This window comes from Oryctolagus cuniculus, chromosome 16, assembly GCF_051225735.1.
Source record: "Oryctolagus cuniculus isolate XC-2025 breed Fujian yellow rabbit chromosome 16, ASM5122573v1, whole genome shotgun sequence".
Taxonomy (NCBI): Eukaryota; Metazoa; Chordata; class Mammalia; order Lagomorpha; family Leporidae; genus Oryctolagus; species Oryctolagus cuniculus.
The window spans coordinates 8,326,037-8,352,975 of record NC_142882.1 but is presented as its reverse complement, the minus strand read 5'-3'; the positions used below and the strand labels follow the sequence as shown (position 1 = coordinate 8,352,975).

General features: G+C 50.2%; 1 protein-coding gene across 6 annotated transcripts in view; it reads left to right on the top strand.

Annotated features, from left to right (window-relative positions):
- INSR (insulin receptor) overlaps nt 1-26,939 on the top strand; it is a 139,355-nt gene that overhangs the window by 81,503 nt on the left and 30,913 nt on the right. For 2 of the 6 annotated variants that reach the window (XM_017337975.4, XM_017337974.4), the window contains exons 5-10: nt 3,143-3,287; nt 4,523-4,737; nt 6,649-6,775; nt 8,541-8,791; nt 10,519-10,686; nt 19,067-19,268. In XM_017337975.4, the coding sequence (XP_017193464.3) occupies nt 3,143-3,287; nt 4,523-4,737; nt 6,649-6,775; nt 8,541-8,791; nt 10,519-10,686; nt 19,067-19,268 (1,108 nt within the window). Of the gene's footprint in view, nt 1-3,142; nt 3,288-4,522; nt 4,738-6,648; nt 6,776-8,540; nt 8,792-10,518; nt 10,687-19,066; nt 19,269-19,452; nt 19,628-20,357; nt 20,537-20,727; nt 20,844-21,767; nt 21,804-26,939 lie in introns of those variants that run through there. The other 4 variants (XM_008249177.5, XM_089316257.1, XM_089316256.1 and 1 more) reach the window with 4 other exon arrangements.

The following is a 26,939-nucleotide window of genomic DNA, read 5'->3' as shown; positions in this document are numbered from 1 at the left end:
CCATGGGAGACCAGGATAAGTACCTGGCTCCTGCCATCGGATCAGCGTGGTGCGCCGGCCGCAGTGCGCCAGCTGCGGCGGCCATTGGAGGGTGAACCAACGGCAAAGGAAGACCTTTCTCTCTGTCTCTCTCTCTCTCTCTCACTGTCCGCTCTGTCAAAAAAAAAAATTAAAAAAAATTAATAATTAATTAACTAATTAATTTGAAAGGCAGAGTTATAGAGAGGGAGAGATAGAGCTCTTCCATCCATTGGTTCTCCCCTCAAGTGGCTGCAATGGCCAGGGCTGGGCCAGGCCTAAGCCAGGAGCCAGGAGCTCCATCTGGGTCTCCCATTTGGGTACAGGACCCCAAGTGTTTGGGTCATCTCCCACTGCTTTCACATTAGCAGTGAGGCTGGATTGGAAGTGGAGCAGCCGGGGCTCGAACCAGTGCCCATGTGGGATGCTGGGACTGCACACAGCAGCTTAACCCACTGTGCCACAGCACTGGCCCCTGGCGTGCCCTTTTGATGATGACAGTCTTGAGAGCAGCAACTGGGGATCCAGGAGAACTACATTAATCCCTTCCTAGACCAGTGTCCCCAGTAACCTACCAGCCTCCCACCAGGCCGTGCCTCTTAAGGGTCCCATCTACCAGCTCCCAAACCTACCAAACAGCTGGTCCCCTGGGGACTGATTCCAACTGCACCCAGACCTTAGCATTCCACCCTAAGTTCCTGTCTGTCTCATAGTCATGCAAATTGCAGTTACTCCGTCCGCAGTCGTCCCAGTGTCTTAACTCATTCCAGCATCACTCAAAAGTCCAAAGTCTCATCTGAGACTCCAGACAAATGCTTTTCAGCTGTGAGCCTGGAAAATCAGAACTCAAGTTATGTACCTCCAAGGTACAGCGGAGAGCACCTATTCCTAAGGAATGTGTGTTTTTAAAATTTATTTATTTGAAAGGTAGGAAGAGAAGGAAAGAGACACAGAGAGAGATCTTCCATCCACTGCTTCACTCTCCAAATGCCTGCAGTAGCTGGGGCAGGGCCAGGCTAAAGTCAGCAGCTAGGAACTCCATCGGGGTCTCCCACATGGATGGCAGGGACCCAAGTACTTGAGCCCTCAGTGCTGCCTCTGGGGGTTCATATTAGCAGGGAGCTCGGTCAGAAGCAGAGCCAGGGCGGGAAGCAGGCATTGCAGTGTGGGAGGTGGGTGACCCAAGCAGTGTCTTGACCACAGCATGGAACACCTGCCCCAGGAGTCTGCATTTTGAACAAGCAGGCAGCAGGCCCCCTTGCAGATGTGGGGACCGTGGGTGCAGAAATCCCATCTTAGACAAAAAGGCATTCTTTGGTTTATCATTCAGCAGGCACTTACTACTGAGTCTTCACACTGGCAAAGCCCCTGACACGATGCTCTTACAAGCCAGCACGTCCATGTGTACGCTGACCTCGGCTGTGGTCTCTGCTAGGAAGGAAAGCAGAGCAAGTCCTTGGGTGGAATATAAGGGGCCAGCATTTTTTTAAAAGATTTATTAGATTTATTTTATTTATTTTTATTTGAAATACAGAGTTACAGAGAGAGGTAGAGACAGAGAGAGAGGTCTTCCATCTGCTGGTTCCCTCCCCAGATGGCTGCAATGGCTGGAGATGCGCCGATCCGAAGCCAGAAGCCAGGAGCTTCTTCCGGATCTCCCACATGGGTGCAGGGGCCCAAGGACCTGGGCCATCTTCTACTGCTTTCCCAGGCCACAGCAGAGAGCTGGATTGGAAGAGGAGCAGCCGGGACTAGAACCGGCGCCCATATGGGATGCTGGTGCTTCAGGCCAGGGCTTTAAACCCCTGCACTGCAGTGCCGGCCCTGCATTTTTGTTTTTATATATAAAGCACCTTATAGCAAAAGTACAACTGTCTCTCATTGTCCATGAGGATTGTCCTGGACCTGCTCTGAGACTGAAATCTGTGGCTACTCTGGTCCCTTATGTAAAAATAGGAGGGTAGTATTCCCGCAGAGCCCCCAGAATCCTCCTGTGGACTTTAAGTCACCTCTAGATGACTCGTGACACCAGTGCAGCGTCAGTGCTACGTGCATTGTCGTGTTGCTGTACTGTGCAAGAAACAGTGCGCACGGGTCCCGTCTGGAGGCAGCTTCTTCGCCTGAGTGTTTTCCATCTGCAGTTGGTTGAGTGTGTGGATTTGGAAGCTGTGAATGTAGAAGCCTGAGTGCATTCAGCTTTTCAGGCTGGCTCATTGCGGTCCTAACCGCTCAGCTCTGCAGTTGCAACAGGAAAACAGCCGTGGACACGCGCCAGCAAACTGGTCTGGCGCTGCTCCAGTCAAATGTTCCTTGCACAACTGGCTGTATTTGGTCACTGGGCTAGAGTTTGTCAACCTCTGAAGTATAGAATAAAGGAGGTTGTTTTTTTATTTAGTTTTTGTTGTTGTTGTTATTTTTAAAGATTTATTTATTTGAAAAGCAGAGTGAACAGAGAGAGGGAAAGGCAGACAGAGACAGGGAGAGACATCTTCGGTCCTCTGGTTCGCTCCCCAGATGGCTACAATGGCCAAGGCTGAGCCAGGCTGAAGCCAGGATCCTGGAACTCCATCTGGGTCTCCCATGTGGATGGCAGGGCCCAATTACTCAGGCCGTCTTCCTCTGCTTTCCCAGGTGCATTAGCAAGGAGCTGGACCAGAAGTGGAGCAGCTGGGACCTGACCCAGTGCTCACAAGGGATGCCAGTATCACGGGTGGCATCCTAACCCACTGTACCACAAAACTAGCCCCCTCCCCTTTTTGCTAAAGATTTGTTTGGTTATTTTACACTATTTATTTATGTGAAAGGCAGAGTGTCAGAGAAGGAGAGAAGGGGTTGTTATTTTAGAGCAGTTTCTGGTCTGGGAGGAAAGCTTTTAGGTGGGGGTGGAGCAAGCCAAGGAGATATATGAGGGAATAACATTCTGGGCAAAGGCCCCAGGACAGCAGTATGCTTGGCCCACTTCAGGAGGCATTGAGACATTGGGTCGTCTTCCAAGCTTCACGGGCACTGAGCAGAGTGTGTTGAAATCACTTGCAGCCCGTTGGCGAGCCCGTCACCATGGGGAATCATGGGAGGATGAAAATATTTCTATAGAAACTCACGGAACATTCTCTCCTCTCCATAGATAACCTGGCGGCTGAGCTCGAGGCCAACCTCGGCCTCATTGAAGAGATTTCAGGGTACCTGAAAATCCGCCGATCCTACGCTCTGGTGTCACTTTCCTTCTTCCGGAAGTTACGTCTGATTCGAGGGGAGACCTTGGAGATTGGGTATGTGGGCCCGATCCTGGGTGTGGAGCTCAGATGTTAATGGCATTGTCCTTTTTTTTTTCCTAAGACCCTCCAAAATGCCCATCTTTTTGGACAAAAAGTCCCTGGCAAAACCTGGGTGGGATGGGTCTTGTCTTAGAAACTCCAAAACGTGGAATTTGCGATGTGGTCATTTTTGGAAACTGGAGAGCTTTGATGCTCTCCCAGGTACTGGTGCTGGAGGCAGCTCAACAGGGACATCCCTCATGGTGTGCAGACCTAGTGGTTGCTTGCATCAGGCCCTTTCTTCCTCCTGATCCGATATAGAATGTACCTGCCCCTTGTTGAGATGCTTACGTGCTGATGGCTCAGTAATTAAAGTGCAGGTATAGTCACTGAGCTGATAGAAAACCTGCAGTCTATCAGGGAAGGTTGCATGTTCTTGGTCTTGGTCTGATGTCTGATATACGAGAGGCTTCGTCTCATTTCTGCTCGGCAGCTAGTTCTTGTCTCCTGTTGACCAAAGCATGCTACTTTGCTGTTCCCTGGACCGGCTCAGGTGCCTCTGGGGTCTTCAGTATGCCCAGTCACGTGCCATCACGGTCTTAGCGTCCCTCTCTCCTCCCTTTTAGACTAAGCTCAGTGATGTGTTTGGCCGCACACAGCAGCGAGCAGAAGCATAGCAGCAGGTGGAAGAGTGACTTGTAGCAAGTCATCTGTGAAGAATTCTTGAGCTAAAATCTCTTCACCCTCGAGCAATTCAACTAATCTTACAGGGATAAGCTCATTATAATGGAATGTATAATAGAAACTAGAAAAAAAAAAAGTCAGCCGACAGTTGAAAGGTTTTGGTGCCTGCATTTGAGCATGAGACTATTTGATTTTTCTTGTCTTCTGTGTCTGACAGTCCGTTTAGTATCTTAATGATTTTGCCTCATATCTTTGATAGCTGTTGTGTGAAAGAGAGAATGCCATTAGAGTGGCAACCGTCTATTCCTTTGTGTAAAGATTTTTTTCTCTGAATGTAGTTTTATGGCATCTGTTGAATAAAATCACTAAGATGAAAAGAAAAAAGACTGAACTCGGATACCTTCTCAGCCATGAAAGCCTGGTCCTCCCCACTCAACAGTTATTTATTGTGTAACAAGCAAGTGGGCGGGAGTGCGGGTGCAGGACTGAATGAGTTCAACTCCGGGCTTGGGTCTGCCATCCTGGAGGCCACCACTGGACGACCAGGTGTGTGTGTTTTCCCATAGAAACTACTCCTTCTACGCCTTGGACAACCAGAACCTGAGGCAGCTCTGGGACTGGAGCAAACACAACCTCACCATCTCTCAGGGGAAGCTCTTCTTCCACTACAACCCCAAACTCTGCTTGTCAGAGATTCACAAGATGGAAGAAGTCTCCGGAACCAAGGGGCGCCAGGAGAGGAACGACATCGCCCTGAAAACCAACGGGGACCAGGCTTCCTGTAAGTGGTCAGCCACTGACCAGAGAACATGGCTGCCCTCCCTCGCCCACCACACTGCCCCCTAGTGAGCCTACTGAGGGCAGCTTTGCTTGTCTGTGTGACTACTGCACTAAATACAGTGCCTGATACTGGATCATGCTTGTAAGCATTGCATAAATGATCGGATGAATGAGTGACAGCTCCTTTTATATAAGGGTGCCTCAAAAAGTTTGTGGAATAGTGGAATTAAAAGAGAAGTTTATTTGGATACAAAACATTTTCACATCTGTGCAGTTGTTTTTTTTTTTTTTTTTTTCATCAGATGTACTTTTCATGAACTTTCTGAAGGCCCTCATAGGCATGGATTATATTTTATTTTTTTTTACAGCCAAATAAACCTCTATTTTTATTCTGTTGTCCATGAACTTTTCTTAAAATTCATTTGAGAGGCAGGAAGAGAGAGAGAGACAGAGACAGAAAGCTCCCATTCATTGATTCACACCTGAAATGCCTAGGAGTTAGAAATTCCATCCAGGTCTCTCACGTGGATGTCAGGGACCCAGGCACCTGAGCCATCCCTGCTGCCTCCCAGGGTGTGCATTAGGAGGAAGCTGGAGTCAGGAGCAGGGTTGGGGCTTGAACCCAGGCACTCTGACAAGGAATGTGGGCCTCTCAGGTTGCATCTTAACGAGTGACCCGAATGCTTGCCCTGTCCCTAGACCTATTTTTCAGGCCTGGTGCCCGTGCCAGGAGGTTCGGAGTTGAATAGCATGCGTGTGTCATTCTGAGTCCTCGGGGATGGAGATAGAAGCGCAGGGATCATATTGAGGGCACATGCCCTTGAAGTATGGTGGGGAGGGGAGTGGAGGTGGAGGAGCAGCAGATGGGGAGGACCTGATGACCTCTGGGCAAGAGAGGGAAGGAGAGAGGCCCAGACAGGGAGTTCCTCAGACAGCAGATCCTTCCTGTGCCCAAGAGTCTTGGTCAAGCCCAGGGGGACTCAAGGCAGTCTCTTGTCTACAGAGGAGTCCCACGTTGGATAGGACCAATCTGGAGCCCTGGTGAGCTCGGGCGCAGATGGGGGCTGTCCTGGGAGGGCCAGGCTTGGCTCAGGTGCCACAGTAGGTCCCTTGGTTGCTGTAGATAGAGGCTGTGTGCTGACTGCATGCTTCTGGCGGCTTCTGAGCAAGCTGCTGGGGCTTCGGCTCCTTGGCTCCCGGCTCCCCAGGCAGAAAGTGGTCCCAGGAGAGAGTTGCCCAGCTTTGTCTTCGCAGGGTTTCGTGGTCTGTAAGCCCCCTGCTAGGGGCTTCCAGAAGCCCAGGGGACAGATGGACCTGGAGAAGTTCACGGTGGTGTAACAAGTGTTTGAAATCCACGCGTGCCTTTTTTCCACAGCATGTGTTTTCCATGAACTTTATGGAGCCCCTCACTATGCGTGGATTTCAATTTTGCTTTTACATAGAATAAACTTACTTTTAAATGTCGTTTTCCCACGGATCCTTTGCAGGATGTCTGTGCACGCCTCTGGGGCGTGTTTATTTGCACACAAGCCGCATCTGCTGCTGTGTCAGGCTCGCAAGCCTGTGTGCAAAACAAACTCATACTGGAAAATCCCACCCTCGGTACCGAGGGGCAGCCAGCCTCTGTGGGCTGGCGTGGGTGCTTTAGGCAGTGGAGTAGCTGGCCAGTCGATGGACTGGTTTGTATGGGGAGCAGGTGGCATGACTGGGCCTTGCTTTCCAGCAGCAGCCTTTCGCTGGGTGATCACACCCAGAGGGGCAGGTGGGGCTGAGACCTGAGAGGCAGGTGGGGAGCAGTGTGCTTCCATCCGTTCTCACACCCTCTCCAGGAAACATGGAGTCATACATGTTTTGGTCTGCAACTATTCAATGCTGACGTTGCCTGTGGTGTGCCTTTGTTCTACTTTTCCAGGTGAAAACGAGCTGCTTAAGTTTTCTTCCATTCGGACAACGTTCGACAAGATCTTGCTGAGATGGGAGCCCTACTGGCCCCCCGACTTCCGAGACCTCTTGGGGTTCATGCTTTTTTACAAAGAGGCGTAAGTAGAAAGATAAAGAGGGGTCTGGTGGGAAGATGGATCATAGCCGTCTGCCTCCTGGTATAAACACCCTAGGGTTCTCTGCAGGGTCTCACCCATCTGTGTTGTGTCCGTATGTAGGCAGTAGCGCCCCCTTGTGTCAAAAGCCTGAGGTGGACACAGACTGAGTGTCCTGCAGCTCTAGATGAACCAAGTTCCTTGGGCGGTGTACATTTTCCCCTCGCACGGCCGCCTCACCCAACATCCTCAGCTGCCAACAGCTCGGTCTGCTGAGAAGATGTTTTTAAATATTCATTTTTAATATTTTCCCAACTTTCACAAAAGTGGCGGACAACTAGACATCCAGTTTCTCGGTTTAACTGTTGCTCAGTGCACAGCCGAACTGAGGTTGTTCGTCCGCCGTCACCACTGTTCAGTCCCCGCCCCGTTCTCGTGCTCCCACACTGCAGCCCTGTGCTTACAGGTAGATGGTGTGCAGTGCCTTTGAGTGTGTGGCTGTGCTGAGATCTCCAGAGCAGGTAGTGGAGGTGGGCGTGGATCGGCGTTCACAATAGCTGTAGTCCTCAACTTTCATCACTGTGATAAAGTGTCAGAGACAGCCCAGCTGCATGAAGGACAGAGGTTCCCTTTGGCTTACGGTTCTGGAGCTTCGCAGTCCCAGATCGGTTTGGCCTCCTTTTTGCTGGCAGAGTCCCGAGGAGGGGGCACAGCGCCACACAGTGAGAGACAGGGATCGTGTGTGGTCTGTGTCCTTCCACAGCCACCACAAGTTGGTCATGGGGGCTCCATCCTCCCAACCTACTTCAGCCCACTTGCTTCCATAAGGGCCCACTTGTAAACGTCAGAACTGGATTTCGTTTCTACCCTGGGAGTGCTGTGAACATAAAATCTGGCAGACTCAGCTGCGTGAGTTCAGGGGCCAGATCATATTTTAAGCATCACATAGCTCCGTCTCTCAGCATGAGAACTTTACACACGTCCGCTCATGGAATCTTGACAGAAACTCATGAGCTGGTTACTGGTGTTACATGTGCTTCTCAACTTAGGATGCGTCCTAGTAACCCAATGGAAATGAAGAATATTGGAAGTTACAAAATGGTTCGAACCTACCTAACCTGAACATTCTAGCTTAGCAACACAACACTCTATAGAACATTCTAGCTACGTGACACGAAACACCACAGAACATTCTAGCTGAGTGACATGATACATACTACAGAACATTCTAGGTTAGTGACACAGAATACTACAGAACATTCTAGGTTAGTGACACGGAACACTACAGAACATCCTAGTTGAGCGACATAGCACACTACAGAACATTCCAGCTAAGTGACATGGCACAGTACAGATCATTCTAGCTCAGCGACACACTACAGAGGGTCAGTTTCCTGGGTGACTGTAGGGCTGAATGCCGCCGCCCAGCATCACAGTAAAGGCTCCTACCCCATAGCACCAGCCTGGGAGATCAAAATCCAAAACCTGAATTATAATTTCCACTGAATGAATACTGTTTTCACACCATCATAAAGCTGGGATATTGTTAGTTGAACCATCGTAAGTCAACACCGGCATCATCATCATTAGTTTATAATTGAGATGTCAGGGTTGGAGGTCCCTTGCCTCTGGTTGTTTCCTGTCCTGTTTTTCTCTGTATGGGTAAGACACAACCTTGTGGGATGTCACCTCCCCAGGCCCCATCTCCAGGATGCTCAGGGTAACAGTTGCACCATGGTCACCGCCTTTCCCTGTGCTGTCTCTAAAGCCCCTATCAGAACGTGACGGAGTTCGATGGGCAGGACGCGTGTGGCTCCAACAGCTGGACCGTGGTAGACATCGACCCGCCCCTGAGATCCAATGACCCCAAGGCTCAGAACCACCCCGGGTGGCTGATGCGCGGCCTCAAGCCCTGGACCCAGTATGCCATCTTCGTGAAGACATTGGTCACCTTCTCTGATGAGCGCCGGACCTATGGAGCCAAGAGTGACATCATTTATGTCCAGACGGATGCTACCAGTATGTGTTTGCTGTCGGCATGGCTGTGCTCACAGTTGGACATCTTGCCTTGGACAGGCTGATGTGGTGTCGTGCGCAGTTTGCTTTTGCATGGTTCATGGCTTCTGAAGGAACCAAGTGCTGAGAAATGGAGTTGGGAGCAGCAGACCCCCAAGAGCATAGCTAGCCATGCCCACCCCACCCCACCTGCAGTGTCCTTTTCCACCGTGTCAAGTGTTTTTTTTTTTTTTAAGATTTATTTATTTATTTGAAAGAGTTAGAGAGAGAGAGATAGAGAGAGAGGTCTTCCATCCGCTGGTTCACTCCCCAGTTGGCTGCAATGGCCAGAGCTGTGCCGTTCCAAAACCAGAAGCCAGGAGCTTCTTCCGGGTCTCTCATGTGGGTGCAGGGGCCCAAGGACTTGGGCCATCCTCTACTGTCCTCCTAGGCCACAGCAGAGAGTTGGATCGGAAGTGGAGCAGCTGGGTCTTGAACCGGTGCCCATGTGGGATGCTGGCGCTTCAGGCCAGGGTGTTAACCTGTTACGCCACAGCGCTGGCCCGTCAATTTTTTTTTCTTTTCTTTTTTTTTTTTAAGATTTATTTTATTTAGGAAGCTCCAAAAATAAACGGTTCTTAACTTTTTTAAAAAAATTATTTTTATTTGGAAATCAGTGACAGAAAGAAGGAGAGACAGTGAGAGAGAAATCTTCCACCCACTGGTTCATTCCTCAAATGACTGCTGGGGCTGTACCAGGCTGAAGCCAGGGGCCAGGAGCTTCTTCTATGTCTCCCTCGTGGCTGACAAGGGCCCAAGCACTTGGGCCATCTTTTGCTGCTTTCTCCGGGTGCATTAACAAGGAGCTAGATTGGAAATGGAGCAGCTGGAACTTGAACTGGCTCCCACATGGGACGACGGCGTTGCAAGAGGCAGCTTAACCTGCTGCATTACAACGCTGGCTCCTGTTCATAAACTTTAAGTGACTTTTCTGACAGCTTATTGTTATAACTGCTGTATTTCAAAGATTTATTTATTTATTTAAAACGCAGAGTGACAGGAAGAGGAAGAGGGAGAAAGAGAGACAGAGATCTTCCTTCCTCTGGCTCACTCCCCCAAATGGCTACAACTAGAAGCAAGGAGGCAGGAACTCCTTCTGGGTCTCCCGCATGGGTGAGGGGCCCAAGTACTTGGGCAGTCTTCTACTGCCTTCCCAGGTGCATTGGCAGGGAGCTGGATCAGAACCAGGGCAACAAGGACATGAGCTGACTCTGATGTGGGCTGCCTGTGTTGCCATCAGTGACTTAACCACTCTGCCATAGCACTGGCCCCAGGAAGGTTTACTATTAGAACATTTTTTTTTTCCAATTTAAGAGAGAGAGAGGGAGAGTATGTGCCAGACAGTCAGATGAGAGAGCTGTCATCTCTTGGGTCAGGCTCCAAACAATGGCCCGGGGCTGGGTCAGGTTGAAGTCAGGAACCAGAAACTCCATCTGGGTGTCCCACATGGATGGCAGGGGCCCAAGGACTTGAGTCATCACCTGCTGCCTCCCAGGGTGTGTACCAGCAGGAAGCTGGAGTCAGGAGCTGGAGCTGGTACTCCAACGAGCATCTTAACTGCCAGGCTAAATGCCTCCCCTGCTCGTATTTCTCCACCTTGTGTGCCCCTCCCCTCCCCCCTTCACCCCACACCTTGTACCCTGCACCCTGCACCTTCCTCATAGCGCACCCCTTTCTTTTCTCCTTTGCAGATCCTTCTGTCCCCCTGGATCCGATTTCGGTTTCTAACTCCTCCTCCCAGATTCTTTTGAAGTGGAAACCTCCCTCGGACCCCAATGGCAACATCACACACTACCTGGTTTTCTGGGAGAGACAGGAGGAGGACAGAGAGCTCTACGAGTTGGATTATTGCCTCAAAGGTGAGTGCAGTGCCGGCGGGGGCAGGCCTCACTTTGCTCCACTTTCAGGGAACAGTCTTTCTTCCTGTTTCCCGGTGAGTGCACACGTGCACGTGCACACGCTCCGCTCTGTCCTGTATGAAAACACACACATTAACGTGGGTTCATGCATGGGAGACCAGGAGGAGGCACCTGGCTCCTGGCTTCAGAGCAGCGCAGCGTGCTGGCCGTAGTGGCCATTTGGGGGGTGAACCAAGGAAAAGGAAGACCTTTCTCTTTGTCTCTGTCTCTCTCACTGTCTAACTCTGCCTGTCAAAAGTAAATAAAAATAAAGTGGGTTTATTGGGCCTGGAATTGTGGTGCAGTGGGTTTATTAGGACTGGCATTGTGGTGCAGTGTGTTAAGCCACTGCCTGCAGTGCCAGCATCCCAGATAAGCACCACTTTGAGTCTCTGCCTCCCATGTGGGAGACTTGGATGGAGTTCCAGGCCCCTGGCTTCAGTCTGACCCAGCCCTGGCTGTTGTGGTCATTTGAACAATAAACCAATGGATGGAAGCTCTCCCTCTTTCTAACTGAGAGAGATCTTCCATCTGCTGGTTCACTCCCTAAATGCCCACAATAGCTGGAATTGGGCCAGAATAAAACCAGGAGTGGGGAACTCCATCCAGGTCTCCCATGTGGGTGGCAGGAACCCAGCGACTTGAGCCCTCACTGCTGCCTCCCAGGGTCTGCATTTGCAGGGAGCTGGAGTCAGGAGTGGGAGCCAGGACTCAGACCCAGGGGCGTGTCTTCCCTGCTGGGCTAAGCGCCCACTCCATACACACGATTTCCACACGTCCTTTCACAGTAATGTACCCTGGAGACTTGTGTCAGAAGCAGATGGAGTCAGGGCAGCATGTCGATGGTTTGGTCAAGGACTGGCCACAGGTGTACACAAGTCGTCTGGTGAGATTGTCACCTGGTGGTGACGTAGCCACTGGAGTCCCCTAGCCACGCTGTTACTGAACTATAGCCCTCTTCTTAGACAACACGTACTATCTCTCAGGCTTGATGCCATTCCCTTCTGGAATTCTCTCCCCCATCCTGTTTTTCGTACTGCGCTCCTCCCTCTCAATGCTGTAAGACCCACACACGATTCTGGTGCAGGTCTGGCCCCACCCCTGAGCGTGTTGAGAGAAGGTTTTTGACTCTGCCCGAACCCTACGGTTTTAAGTCTGAGACAGCAAGAAGCAGTTGTCTCTCCCTGCTCCCATGCTTGCTCTCTCTCTTTTTTTTTTTTTTTAAAAAGATTTATTTGTTATTAAGGCAGAGCTATACAGAGCAAGGGGAACACACAAACACACCACAGATTTCCCATCCACTGCTTCGTTCCTCAGGTGCCCATGACAGCCAGAGCTGGGCCAGACTGAAGCCAGGATCCAGGGACCCAGGTCCTTGGGCCGTCTTCCACTGCTTTCAATTAAAGGCTTATACCAATGACAATTAAAATTATTTTTTTTTTATTTGAGAGGTGGAGAGGGGAGAGACAGAGATGGAGATGGATCTTCCATTCACTGGTTCACTCCCCAAGTGCTGTAACACTCGGGGCTGGGGCAGTTGAAGCCAGGAGCCAGGAACTCAGTCTGGGTCTCCCACATGGGTGACAGGTGCTCAAGTCCATGAGCTTCACATGCTGTCTTCCAGGGTGCACATTAGCGGGCAGCTGGGTCAGGAGCAGAGACAGGATTCCAACCCATTCCAAGCCAACCGCTTAGATGCGGGAGGCAGGTGTCCCAGGTGGCAGCGTCACTGCTGTGCCAAGCACCCACCTCAGCAGCTTAAGTTTTGAGTCTTCAATCCTGTTTACATAATGAGCTTCCATCCATCTAGGAAAAAAAAAAAAAAGGAAAAATACGAGTTAGAAGCCTTAAACTAGTTTGTACATCTGAGTTTAAAGTTATTTAAAAACTGCCATTATTCTTTATAGACACAGAATAATTGTGTGTAGTTATGGGGCACAATGTAGGGTTTCACTACATGTATGCGGTGTGTCCCTGATCAGCTTGGGTGGCTACAATTAGCATATCTGTCACCTCTCACGGGGGAGGGGAGGTCATTTCTTTGTGATAGGAATGTCCCAGATTCTCACAATGGTGGTTACCAGAGGCTGGGAAGGTGGGTACAAGGTTACAGATGGGAGGGATACATTCTGGGGTTCACTTGCCTGGCAGGGTGAGGATACTAAAGAGATTTTTTGTGTATTTCCAAATAGCTGAAACTGGGGTCTAGAAACTCCCAGCAAACCAGACAAGCAGAAATCTCCTTTTTCCTTTAGTTGTTTGTATTTTTTTTTTTTTTTGACAGGCAGAGTGGACAGTGAGAGAGAGAGACAGAGAGAAAGGTCTTCCTTTGCCGTTGGTTCACCCTCCAATGGCCACTGTGGCTGGCGCGCTGCGGCTGGCGCACCGCGCTGATCCGAAGCCAGGAGCCAGGTGCTTCTCCTGGTCTCCCATGCAGGTGCAGGGCCCAAGCACTTGGGCCATCCTCCACTGAACTCCCTGGCCACAGCAGAGAGCTGGCCTGGAAGAGGGGCAACTGGGACAGAATCCGGTGCCCCGACCGGGACTAGAACCTGGTGTGCCAGCGCCGCAGGCAGAGGATTAGCCTATTGAGCTGCAGTGTCGGCTTGTATTTTTTTTGTAAAGATTTATTTTATTTATTTGAAAGGCAGAGTGAAAGAGAGAAGGAGAGAGAAAGAGAGATCTTCTATCTGCTGATTCTCTCCCCACATGCCCACAATGGCCAGGGCTGGGCCAGGCTGAAGCCAGGAGCCTGGAACTCCATCCTGGTCTCCCACGTGAGCGAGGGGCCCAAGTGCTTGGTCCTTCGTCCACTGCCTTCCGAGGCACATGAGCAGGGAGCTGGATTAGAAGTGGAGCAGCCGGGCCTTGCTGGTGTCACAGTTGGCTGCTTCTTTAGCTGTGCCACAATCCCAGCCCCCTTTTTGTATTCTTTAAGGTGGGGAAGATACTACAAAAGGTTCATGGAGTAAAGGAGTTAAAAAGATAAGTTTTGTTTGATGCCAACAGTTTTTGAAATCCTTGCATAGTTTTTTTCCTCGTAACACCTGAATTTTTTAAACATGCATGGATTGCAGAATGTTCTGTGCTCCCGGAATTTTGCCTTTTAATTCTATTTTCCATGAATGGTTTAAAGGACCCTTGTAGCTAACGCCAGGTTTTCTAAACACGAACCCCACCAGGGAAGTGCAAGTCACCAGTATTCCTCTCTCTCTAATTGGCTTGCTGCTCTACTCCGTTCTCTGGAGAGATTTTTCAGTTAGTTGAAGCCTCTGCCCGTGACCTCAGCGGACAGTGCCGAGGGCCACTGGTGCCATGTGGCCAGGGCCGGGAGCCCCAGGGCTGCTTGTGGCTCAGCCCCGGCCGGCTGCCCAATCTGGGCCAGGTCTCCAGGCAGCGAGTCACTGTCTACCTCCTTTTCGGGAGAAGCGGCTGGAGGACAGATAATCTCTGGGCGCTGTCAGGGCTCTAAGATCATGTGCTATATGTGTGCTGTGACATCATCCCCGCCCGAGCCCTGGCTTGCAAACGTGATTTATCTCCTCTCCTGCTTTATATAACTCCCAAGCATGCCCAGCCGCTGGCCCGGCTCCCAGCTCCTGGCCCTGTGCTGGAACCAGCAATGCCAGAGCTCACCCTGCCCCTCCCCGCCTTGTTGTTTTAAAGAGCAACAACTTCTATTCTGAAAGTCTAAATCTGTAATTACCAAATGACAGGATTGAACATGATTTTATTTGCGAGGATCACAGAGTTTTACCAGTGGGACTCCACTCCTAGGAGGTCCCTGGAATAGTCAGATCCACAGAGGCAGGAAGTAGAATGGGGGGTGGTGCCAGGGGCTGGAGGAGGGGGCTGGGGAGCGAGTGCCTCCTGGGGACAGAGCTTCAGTTTTGCAAGATGAGAGACTGAAGTTTTGGTGGTGAGGGCTGCATAACTGTGAATGTGCTTAATGCCACCAAGCCGTGTCCTGGAAAATGGTGAAAATGTTAAATTTTTTTCCCCCAGAAACCTTTTATTTAAGGTACATAAAATTCATGCATTTCATAAATACAACTTTAGGAACATAGTGATTCTTTCCACCCTACCCACCCTCCCACCCACACTCCCACGCTTCCTCCTCCTCCCTCTCCTATTCCCATTCTTATTTTTTATTAAGATCTGTTTTCAATTAACTTTATACATACACATAAGATTAACTCTATACTAGATAAAGAGTTCAACAAATAGTATGAAAAAAAAAACTGTTCCTCAACAGTTGAGACAAGAAAATGTTAATTTTCATGTGATGCTTATTTTGATGACTTAAAACACACACACACACACACACACACACACTAAATAAACACTAAATAAGCTATCATCAGCAGTGCTTCATATTAGTATCATTACTGTGGTTTTTTTAAAAAAATTATTGTAAAAATATAATTGGCACAAAATGTATCATTGTAACCATGATTTATTTATTTAAAGATTTTATTTATTTGAAAGGGAGTGATGAAAGAGAGAGAGAGAGGAAGAGAGACAGATTTTCCATCTGCTGGTTTACTCCCGAAATGGCCACAATGGCCAGGGCTGGGTCAGGCCAAAGCCAGGAGCCTGCAGCTCCATATGGGTCTTCCACGTGGGTGGCAGGGGCCCAGGTCCTTGGGTCATTATCTTCTGCCTCCCAGGGTACACATGAGCAGAGAGCTGGACTGGAAGCAGAACAGCCAGGACTCCATCCCAACACTCCAGTATGGGATGCTGGCATCACCATGGACAGCTGCGCCACAGCACCAGCCCCCGTTTTAAAATTGCTTTTAGGTTTACAGTTCAGTGGCATAAAGCACACTCAGGATGTCGTGCAACCATCCTCACTGTCCACCTGCAGAGCTTTCTCATCTTCCTAACCCGGAACTCTGTCCCCATTCAACAACCCCAGCCACCTCCCCTGGCACCCCCCTCTACTTCCGGTCTCTGTGGATCTGATGACTCCAGGGACCTCTCTGTGCTCCTACTTTGTGTGTGTGTGTGTGTGTGTGTGTTAAAGATTTACACAGAGGAGAGGCAGAGAGGCAGAGAGAGGGAGAGAGAGAGAGAGAGAGAGAGAGAGGTCTTCCATCCGATGGTTCCACTCCCCAGTTGGCTGCAATGGCTGGAGCTGCACTGATCCGAAGCCAGGAGCCAGGAGCTTCTTCTGGGTCTCCCACATGGGTGCAAGGACTTGGGCCATATTCTACTGCTTTCCCAGGCCATAGCAGAGAGCTGGATCAGAAGTGGAACAGCTGGGACTAGAACTGGTTGCCCATATGGGATGCCGGCGCTTCAGGCCAGGGTGTTAACCTGCTGTGCCACAGTGCCAGCCCCGTGTGCTTCTACTTTTAAAGTCTCAGAAAAACCATGGCATTCCCAATTTTGTGCTGTGGCTGCTGGAAAGAGGTACTGGGAGTCAGGAACGAACCTGTGCCCAAGCATACACCCCACCCCACCCCCCAGAGAAATGCCGGGAGCTCCCCGACTGTGGAAATCCTACAGTTTTATTCTCTTTATCATAGGTTACTGGCCCTCTTCACGGTTAACTCAGCCAGACCTGCCCATGTGTGTTCATAAACGTGGGAAGTACTTCTAAGAGGGGCTTTGTGGCACAGCCGGTTAAGCTGCTGTCTGCAGTGCTGGCATCCCATATGGACTCCAGTTCAAGTCCCGGCTGCTTCACTTTTCATCCAGTTCTCTACTAATGTAACTGGGAAGGCACTGGAAGATGCCAAGCACTGGAAGTGCTTGGGCCCCTGTACCCATATGGGAGACCAGGATGGAGTCACTGGCTCTTGGCTTCAGCCCAGCCCAGGCTTGCCTGTTGTCAGGGAGTGAACCAGTGGATGGGAAATATTCTCTATCTGACTCCTTCCCTCTCTCCCTACCTTCCTCTCTCTCTCTCTCTCTCTCTCTCTCTCTGAAATAAGTAAAATAAATTTTAGAGATGGGTGAGTTGGCACAAGTTGGCACTTGGGATGCCCATATCCCACATCCGAGGGCCTAGGTTTGAGTCCTGGCCCCTGCACTTCCTATCTACCTTTGAGCTAATGCACACCCTGGGAGGCAGCAGGTGCTTGGGCCCCTGCCATCTATGTGAGAAAGCCTGATGGAGATCCTTGCTCCTGGCTTCAGTCGGGCCCAGTCCTGGCTGTTGAGGCCATTTGGGGAGTGAATCAGTGGGTGGAAGATATTCTCCCTCTCCCCCCGACCCCCAGTCTCTCTGTTACTCTGTCTTTCAAATAAAAATAAATACACCTTTTTATTTTTTTTTAGAAGTATTTCTGAGAGCCTCTCGCTGGCTTTTCAAGCTGTACTTGAGTTTGTGAGTGGCTGCTTACCCTTGGCAGGGAAGTCCTTGACACACTTCTTTTGAGTTTGTTGTCCATGTCTGAGCATAAAGAGTGCAGGAAGGAAGAAGAGAACTTCCTGTGCTCAGCAGATACCAGCAGGCACCAGGCTGAGAGGCTGGTGGCAGGAGAGGTGGATCTCTGCGGATGTTTGTGGCTGTGGCCTGTAAGATTGATGTTGGTTTTCACAGCTGCACAGTGTAGGGTGCAGCTGCCTCTGGGCTTGAGCTCAACATCTATATGTTAATTTAAATATTTATTTTATTTGAAAGGCAGAGCGACAGAGAAGGAAAGATCCCCCATCTACTGGTTTAATCCCCAAATGCTGGCAACAGCCAGGGCTGGGTCAGACCAAAGCCAGGAAGCAGGAACTCCAACCAGCATCTCCCACATGGGTGGCAGGGGCCCAAGCACTTGGGCCATCTTCCACTGCTTTCCGAGATGTATTCACAGGGAGCTGGATCAGAAGTGGAGCTACGGGGACTTGAACTGGTGCCCACCTGGGATGCCGGTGTTGCAGGTGGCCGCTTAACCCAAGAACTTATGCCATCACTACTGCCTCCCAGGGCGTGTATCAGCAGGGAGCTGGCGTCAGGAGCCGGAGCTGGGACTTGAACCCAGGCACTCCAATGTGGGACGTGGTGTCTTCAACACTAGGCCATACAACCCCTCCCCGCCCCTGCACCTGGGCTTTGACCCTAGGGGTCATGGCCAGCCATGGACTTAAAAAACAGTTTTAGTTTTCATGACCACCATCTGCAGAAGTTATCTTGTTTTCTTTTCCCTTCTCTTGGCTTACTCGAGAGGTTCCTGCCTCCAGCATCTCGTCACGGGTCTCACTTCAGCCTTGGGCCAGGCAGTTCACTGGGGCCGGGTGGTCCTGTACCTTGTGGGGTGTGAGCTGCATCCTCGTCCTCCAGCATGAGCTGCCAGGGGCAAGCCCAGCCCAGTTGTGACCCCTTTGTCATTCCCAGACACTGGCTGGCACTCCTTGGGCTGCACACTCCTTCCCTGGCCCCAGCAGAGAACCAGCGAGCAAGTCCCACTTGTGGATTCCTGAATGGATGCCCTGCACTCCCAGTTGCAATTCTCTTCTCCTCTCGGTTGATTTATTCGTTCATCTGTGACTGGGGCTGCCTATTCCTCTTCCAACCTCCTCTCCCAATGCCCTGTCCCTCCCCCTCCTGGCTACATTGTTTCCTTGATGTGCCAAGAAATGTACTACCCCAGGGCCTTTACACTGCTTTTTTATTCTGTCCAAATTAGTTTACACCAAGATATGTGCCTGATTCATTCTTTTGCTTAGCTCAGGATGGCTCAGTGATTACTTTCTGTGAAGCAGCACCATAAAAATGTCTGATTTTTTACCCATTATCTCAGCACAACCTACGTATTCCTGGTTTACTATAGGAAGTCAGTAAGCCCCATGAGGACAAGAGCGTTGCCTTGTTGTTGTAACATCTCCAGTATGCAGATGATGGTGTTCAACAGCTTGTAAGATATTGACATACTCTTCTTTTTTTTTTTTTTTTAATAAAGATTTATTTATTTAAAAGAGTGACAGAGAGAGGAGAGGGAGAGAGATCCATCTGCTGGTTCACTCCCCTAATGGCTGCAAGGGCTGGGGCTGGACCAGGCTGAAGCCAGGAGCTGGGAACTCCATCCAGGTCTCCCATGTGGGTATATGGGTGTTTGGGCCATCACCACTGCTTCCCCAGGTGCATTAGCAGGGAGCTGGATCAGAAGCAGAGCAGCCAGGACTTGAGTTGGTGCCCATATGGAATACCGGTGTTGCAGGCAGTGGCTTTACTCGCTGTGCCACAGTGCCGGCCCCTCCCTGGACACTCTTGAGAGAGGTTTATTTCTTGAAGGGCAGCTTGAACCCAGGCTATGTCCCTTGCACCCAGTGCCTTTGTGCATGTGTGTCTGTGTTGTCGGGGGAGACTGAAGCCCCCTGTTCTGCCATTGTCTCTCTCCAGGGTTGAAGCTGCCCTCCCGCACGTGGTCACCCCCATTCGAGTCCGACGATTCGCAGAAGCACAACCAGAGTGAATATGAGGACTCGGCGGGCGAGTGCTGCTCCTGCCCCAAGACCGACTCCCAGATCCTGAAGGAGCTGGAGGAGTCTTCCTTCCGCAAGACTTTCGAGGACTACCTGCACAACGTGGTCTTCGTGCCCAGGTGAGGATGCGCCACAGCCCTCTGCCCCGTGGGGCTGGCAGCTGGCTGGGTTTTTTTTTTGCGGGGTGGTGCGTCGTGACGTGGGGGACAGCATGAAGGAGGGACTCCGAGATCCCGGGAGGGTACTGTCCGGGGCCCGAGGACTTTGCCTGGATGCAGACACAGCTCTTGTGATTTCCACTAGAGCCATCGCAGCAAAAAGGCAGCATTTGCACAACCTGGCCATTTTCATCTCGTCTCTCTGAGCCCCCCTCACCTGAGCTCCGAGCCCGCCTGCATCTGACAGATGGGGTCAGTGTTGAGAAAGATCTGCACCTGCTCAAACTCAGGGCTGTCTCTCCGTTTTAATGCATGTCACCTTCCCTCCCTTCTGGAATGTTCCACAGTGTCATCCACACCCGGGAGCCTTCTCCTGTTTAAATATGGGAGAGTGCAGTTGGCCTGTGATGAGGCCCATCTGGCCTGTCTGTGTTCTCAGAAGCCTGTGGTAAAATCTGCTGCAGGCTCCCCCTTCCGCCTGACCTCATAATGCCAGGGAAGAGCCTTGGGTCAAAGGCACGGGGTCACAGGTCACAGGTCACAGGTCACAGGTTTTTTTTTTTTTTTTTTTTTAAGTCTCATTCATGCTGAACACAGAGCAATCTTTTCTAGGTTCAGGGTAGGCCATCTCTGTTTTGGGAATGCAGAGACAGACTGGTGAGAGGTTTATGTAGTAGGAACTTGGTGTGAACGGCCTGGGTTCCTGCCCTTCTCTCTACTAGCTGGAGCAGGTTACTTCAACTCCCCCTGGACCTCAGTTTCCTGATCTGTAAAATGGACTTAATGCAGTCTTCCTGCAACATCTGTGTGGGTAGCGTCAGGACCCCCTGGGTACCAGAGTTCACAGGTGCTCAAGTTCTTTCTGTCACGGTCCCTACGCACATCCTCTGTGGACTTTGAGTCGTCTCTGGGAGACATACGACACCTGGTGCAGCATCATGCTTTGTAAATCCCGGTGATGCTATCGTGTGGGGAATCAGGCCAAGGACAAAAGTCTGCCCGCATCCAGCCCAGATGTGAGTTATTTTCTCCCGAGTTTTTGTCCTGCAGTGAGTTGAGTGTATGGATGCAGAACCCATGGACATGAGGACTGGCCGTGAGATTACATGAGCGGCGCAGTGACCCTCAGCACTGACACCATCAACATTTGGAGACAGTAGAAGCTGCCGTGCGCATAGCAGGGCGCCGAGTAGCGCCCCTGGCCTCCGTCTCTCCAGCCAGGACAACGAGAACCATCTCTGGGGATTGCCAGTCTACCCCTGGGTTGGACCCTCCCCCTAGGAATCCAGCAGGTGGCTCCTTCCAAGTGTCCCATAGAGTTGTCCCTCCAGCCCCAGAGGGTCCATGCTGTCTGTGGAAATGCTCACTTACGGAAGCAGATTTTTGAATTCATATCATTAAAATGTCTGTACCTCCTCAGGCCATAGATTCAGTGCCATCTCTATCAAAACACCAACAACATTCTTCACAGAATTGGGAATAAAACAGTCCAACAACCCTAAAATTCATATGCAATCATGGAAGACCCAGAGTAGCCAAAGTGTTTCTGAGAGAGAAAAAAAAAAATCAAGCTGCAAGTATCACAATACCTGGCTTCCAAGCATACCACAAAGCTATAGTAATTAACGCAGCATGGGACCGGCATAAAAACCCACACGTGGCTCAGTGGAACAGAACCGAGAGCCCAGAAATGCATCCACACACAGCCAATCGCTTTTGGACAAAAGTGCCCAGATGGCACCCTGGGGGAAGGATGATGACTCCAATAAATGGTGCTGCTGAAACTGGGTGGATATAAGTCGAAGAACCACGTTCGGTCCCTACCTCTCGCTTGACACAGACGTCAACTCAGAACCATCCCTATGCTCATGTCTCCTTGTTTTTTCCTTTCTTTCTTGCAATTTCTCCGAAAGGCATTCGGGGTGGGGGGTGCTCAGGCGGGAGGTGGGAGGCAGATACTGTTTGACCCCTGAAAAAGAACTCTCCCAGGCTGCTGTCACCTGTGGTCACATGCCAGGGAAGCTGACATCCAGGGGGATCCCAAGAGACCAAGTCCCTGGGGCTTCAGAAGCATTCCTGGAAAAAAGGATGAAATGTGTTTATTCTGATGTAAGAACTGTTGAAATCCATGCACTTGGTGTGGGGGTCTTCAGAAAATTCTCAAGCATATTATGAAAAAAAAAAATCACCAGCAGGTCTCAAGATTTTCTTTTCCACCAAAACAAACATGTGTTTTCCTCCCCCATTTTCCCATGGATGTTTTGAAGTACTCTCCTCTTTGCTTGGGTCCCCTCCCTGCATTGCTGGATTCCATGCACCTGCTGAGAAAAGTACAAACCATTCAGTTCATCTGCAGCAGCCAGCAAGGGGAGGGATCTGTCCTCTGTCCAGGGCAGACCTCCAGGGTGTCTGACCCCGGGGAAGTTCTGCCTGTCCTCAAAGTGGTTCTTGTTTTCACAGAAAAACCTCTTCAGGCTCTGGTGCCGAGAACACTAGGTACGGCTGCCCTGGGAACGCCTGCACGGCCTCAGTGCAGGGCCAGGCGGGATGGGGGTCGGTGTGGGGACCCTCCCTGGGCACCTTGCAGATCCCAGGGGTTTCTGTGGCTTCTTGCATGCCAGGGGCTGCCAAGCTGAGATCAGAGGCTTCACAAATTCACCAATGAAGGGTCTTCAGCCTGAACTGTGGTGGGGCTGGGGGAATCATAACTAACACATTGTTTCCAAAACGTGGCATAAAGGGAGCGTGTTCTGGGGCAGCTCCTCCGGGCCTCAGTCTCCCCCATCTTTCTGTCCACACGGCCTGAGTGCAGGTGCAGAGCTGAGCCAGAGGTGCAGAGCCGGGGTTCCCCAGCCCAGAGCTCCTGCTGGGAGGGGAAGGCCTGATCTGGAGGTAGAGCACAGTGAACCGGGCAGAGGATGCAGGCCAGGGCGCTGAGTCCCCCTGAAGACAGCCAGGGCTGTCTCTTTCCAGTTTGCGTCTTAGGGAATGTGGTGTCATGGCGGGGCCCTGGGAGGAGTCACGGACGTAGGAGCAGACCCAGGCAGCCTGGGGCCACAGTGAGGCATTTTCTGTTCCTAAACTGTCTTTTTTTTTTTTTTTTTTTTTTTTTTCCTGTGTGGCCTGAGCTGTCCTCTAGCGGCCGTTTGGAATAAGTGTTGTAGTCTGGGAAGACCTAGAAATATCCGGCCTCGGTCGCCCAAGCAACGTTTCTCATTCTCAGCCCCGTCTTGGGGTGGGGCTGTCCTGGGGTGTGGAGCAGCATCCCTGGCCTCCACCCTGTCCATGCTAAGGGCAAAGCCGCTCCCCAAAGTGTAGACAACCAAAACTGTCACCAGAAGTTGCCAGAAGTACCCTGCGGGTGGGAGTATGCGTGCCCCTTGTTGGGACCCGGAGTTCAGAGTGAGCTGGTTGCTGCATGCATGGGCAGGGGGAGATTCAATGGATGTCCAGGGTATCTTTCGTCGCCCCCTCGTTGTCTTGCTGGGTAGAATCCTTTAGGGATACAGCGTACCTGGAGACAGTGCAGGTTGCTTTCCAGGCCACCACTATAAAGCAGGTCACGTGACCTTTCTGATTTCCTGGTGCGTATAAAAGTTGTGTTTACACTGAACTGTACTCTGTTAGGCATTATGTCTTAAAAAATGTACATTCTCTATTTAAAAAGTGTTTTACTGCCTAGTAGGCATTTGGTGCAGTGGTTAAGCCGCTGGCTGGGATGCCTGCATCCTGCATCAGAATGCCCGGGTTTGAGTTCTGGGCCCCCTCTCCATTCCAGCTCCCTGCTATTGCATACCCTGGGAGGCGGCAGTGATGGCCCAAGTACTTGGGTCCCAGCCACTCACATGAGAGGCCTGAATGGAGTTCCTGGCTTTGAGCTAGCCCAGCCCCTGCCATTGTAGCCATTTGGGGGAGTGAATCAGCAGCTGAGAGTTCTCTCTTTCTCTCTCTGTATGTCTCAAATAGATAAATAATTTTTTTTTTAAAAAGTTAACTTTACAAGTTTGAACAGAAAATGACTTCCTGGTGATTGAAAGTCAACCACTTAAATATCTGTTGAGTGAAAGCGGAATTGGAAACACCCATTAAAGTCCATTTGGAAACTTGATAATTTGAATATCTCATACCTCAACTTGTAGAATATTGCCAAAGCTAAGCTGTGATGTAAATGGATTCATCTATTAAGAAAAGTTATTAAATATAGACACATTGAGGGGGAATCAATAATAGCTAAGCCCACAGTAACTAATCAAAAGCGAAAGACAAACACAGGGAAGTGGGCGTTCGGCACAGTGGTGGGGATGCTTCTTGGGATGCCTGCACCTTGTGTTACAGTGCTGTGCTCATGTCCTGCGGTTCTGATCCCAGCTCCCTGCTGGTGCACACCGTGGGAGGCAGCAGGGAGGGCTCAAGGGCTTGGGTCCCTGCCACCCACGTGGGAGACCTGGATGGAGTTCTTGACTCCTGACTTTGGCCTGGCCAGGCCTTGGCTGTTGGAGGCATTCAGGTGTGAACCAGGGCATGGAAGATCTCTCCCCAACCCCCACCCCCCGTTTCTTCCTTTCAAATACAATGAAAATAAATAAAATAAAGGAAGCAGGTTATATAAAGCCCTTTAATGCAAATGGGAATTTTAATGCTTTTTCTTTGGACCCTGTTGCTATGAAATTTGAAATTTTCACTTGCCTGTGCTACTTCAAGGATGGGCAGAAATGTAGCAACCTTGGAAGAATGCTAAGAAATCGGTATTCATTGATTTCCTTGGGGAAAAAAATCTCTGATCCCAGAGAAGAGTGTCTGTTTCCCGTAACCCAGAAGACATGCCAGAGCACAGATATCTGTGAGAACCATTCCAGTTTGCAAGCCTGAGACAACGCCCCTGGTGGGTAGGTGTGGTGGCGTCACAGAGACAGGGAAGGGCACACCAAGCTAAGAGAGGGGCATTATAAAAAGTTTCTGAAAAAATGGAATTAAAAGGCTAATTTATTTTGGTACTGAAAAGTTTTGAAATTCATACATAGTATTTTCTTTTTAAAGATTTATTATTTAAGACGTGGAGTTACAGAGAGATGAAGAGACAGAGAGATTGTCCATCTGCTTGTTCACTCCCCAAACAACTGCAAAGGCTGGAGCTGGGCTGATCCAAAGCCAGGAGCCAGGAGCTTCTTCCAGGTCTCCCACGCAGGTGCAGGGGCCCATGTGCTTGGGCCATCTTCTACTGCTTTCCCAGGCTGTAGCAGAGAGCTGGATTGGGGCACAAACTGGCACCCATATGAAATGCTGACACCGTAGGCAGAGACTTAGCCCACGATGCTACAGCGCTAGACCCTCATGTGTCGTATTTTCTTTTTCTTTTCTTTTTTTTTTTTTTTTAAGATTTATTTATTTATTTATTTGAAAGGCAGAGAGTTACAGAGAGGCAGAGGTAGGGAGAGAGAAAGAGAGAGAGGTCTTCTATCCACATTCCCAAATGTCCACAATAGCTGGAGCTGGGCCAGTCTAAAGCCAGGAACCAGGAACTTCTTCCATGTCTCCCACAGGGGCCCAAACTTGGGCCATCTACTATTACTTTCCCAGGCCATAGCAGACAGCCAGATCAGAAGTGGAGCAGCTGGGACTTGAACAGGCACCCATATGGGATGCCAGCACTGCAGACGGCGTCTTTACCTGCTACACACAGTGCTGGCCCCGCATAGTGTTTTCATAGTGTGCATTTTCCACTAGCTTTTGGAAGACCCTGCATGTATGAATTCAGACCCAAATTCCCAAATGAAACACTCTGTGGGCAGTATTATTTATCTCAGAAATGTAAGGATTGTTTAAGATAGAAGATCTAATAATCTGTTTCATCATATGATCTATAAAAAGAGAAAAAAACCATATGCTGTCATTCTTTAACACTAATTAATTCTTACCTCAGAGAAGTGGACAAGAGGCAAGACATTTCTTATAATACCAGGAATAGGGTCAGCGGTGTGGAGCAGGTTAAGCTGCCGACTGCAATGCAGGCATCCTTTATTGAAGCCTTGTGTCCCAGCTGCTCTACTCCTGATCCTGCTCCCTGCTAATGCACCTGAGAAAGCAGTGGGAGAAGGCCCAAGTGCTTGGTCCCCTGTTGCCTATGTGAGAGACCAAGATGGAGTTCTGGGCTCCCAGCTTTGGTCTGGCTGTTGTTGCCATTTGGGGAGTGAACCAGAGGATGGAAGATTCTTCCCTCCCTCTAGCCCTCCTTCCTCCCTGTGACTCTGCCTTTCATATTAACATAAATTAATCTTTAAAGATACTTTTAAAAGTATTTTAAAAAATACTTTAAAAAGTTATGACACTCATTTTAAATAATAAAAAAAATACTGTGAATAGCCTGGATTATGCCAACAACCAAGCTAACATCATTCTTTTCTAAAGATTTATTCATTTATTTGAGAGGCTGAGTTTCAGAAAGAGGGAGAAGGAGAGAGACAGAGAGAGGTCTTCTATCCACTGCTTCACTTGCCAGGTGTCCACAACAGCCAGGGCTGGGCCATGCTGAAGGCGGGAGCCTAGCACTCTATCTGGGTCTCCCACGTGGGTGGCAGGGGCCCAGGTACTTGGACCATCTTCAGCTGGTTTCCCAGGAGCATTTGCAAGGAGCTGGATGGTGAGTAGAGCAGTTGCAATTTGAATCAATGCTCATTTGGGATGCTGGCATTGAAGGTAGCAGCCCAACCCATGGTGCCACAACACTGGCCCTGCTATCATCATTCTTTTTTTTTTTTTAATTTTTTTTTTTTTTTAAATTTTTGACAGGCAGAGTGGACAGTGAGAGAGAGAGAGAGACAGAGAGAAAGGTCTTCCTTTTACTGTTGGTTCACCCTCCAATGGCTGCCATGGCCAGCGCGCTGCGGCCGGCGCACTGCGCTGATCCGAAGCCAGGAGCCAGGTGCTTCTCCTGGTCTCCCATGTGGGTGCAGGGGCCAAACACTTGGGCCATCCTCCACTGCACTTCCGGGCCATAGCAGAGAGCTGGACTGAAAGAGGGGCAACCGGGACAGAATCTGGCGCCCCGACTGGGACTAGAACCCGGTGTGCTGGCGCCACAAGGCGGATGATTAGCCTATTGAGCCGCAGCGCCGGCTGCTATCATCATTCTTAAAACCACTGTTTCAGTTAGAATATAGGATAGGGGAACAGATGGGTTTTGTAAGTGCCATAAAAACTTGTTGTTCCTCATGATAACTCTATCTATAGTATTACCTGAAAAGGAAAAAAAATGAAAGATTTTTGTTACTATGGAAAGGCTTGATTCTTTTCAAAAATTAAAAGAAAAATTATTTGTGAGGCAGAGAGAAAGAGGGAGACAGACAGGAAAATGTCCTGTTTGCAAGGAGCAGAAACAAGGAGCCAGGAACTCCACCCAGGTCTCTCACGTGTGTGGCAGGAAGTGAAGTCCTTGAGCCATTGCCTGCTGTCTCCCAGGGTACGCATTAGCAGGGAGCTGGAGTCAGGAGCGGAGTCAGGACTCGAACGTGTGCACTCTGATGTGGAGTGTGAGTGTCCCATGCAATGACCCAACTGCTAGTCCCAATGGCTGCCCTGAAAAGCCAGGTGCTTTCTTTTTCTTTCTTCCTTCCTTCCTTCCTTCCTTCCTTCCTT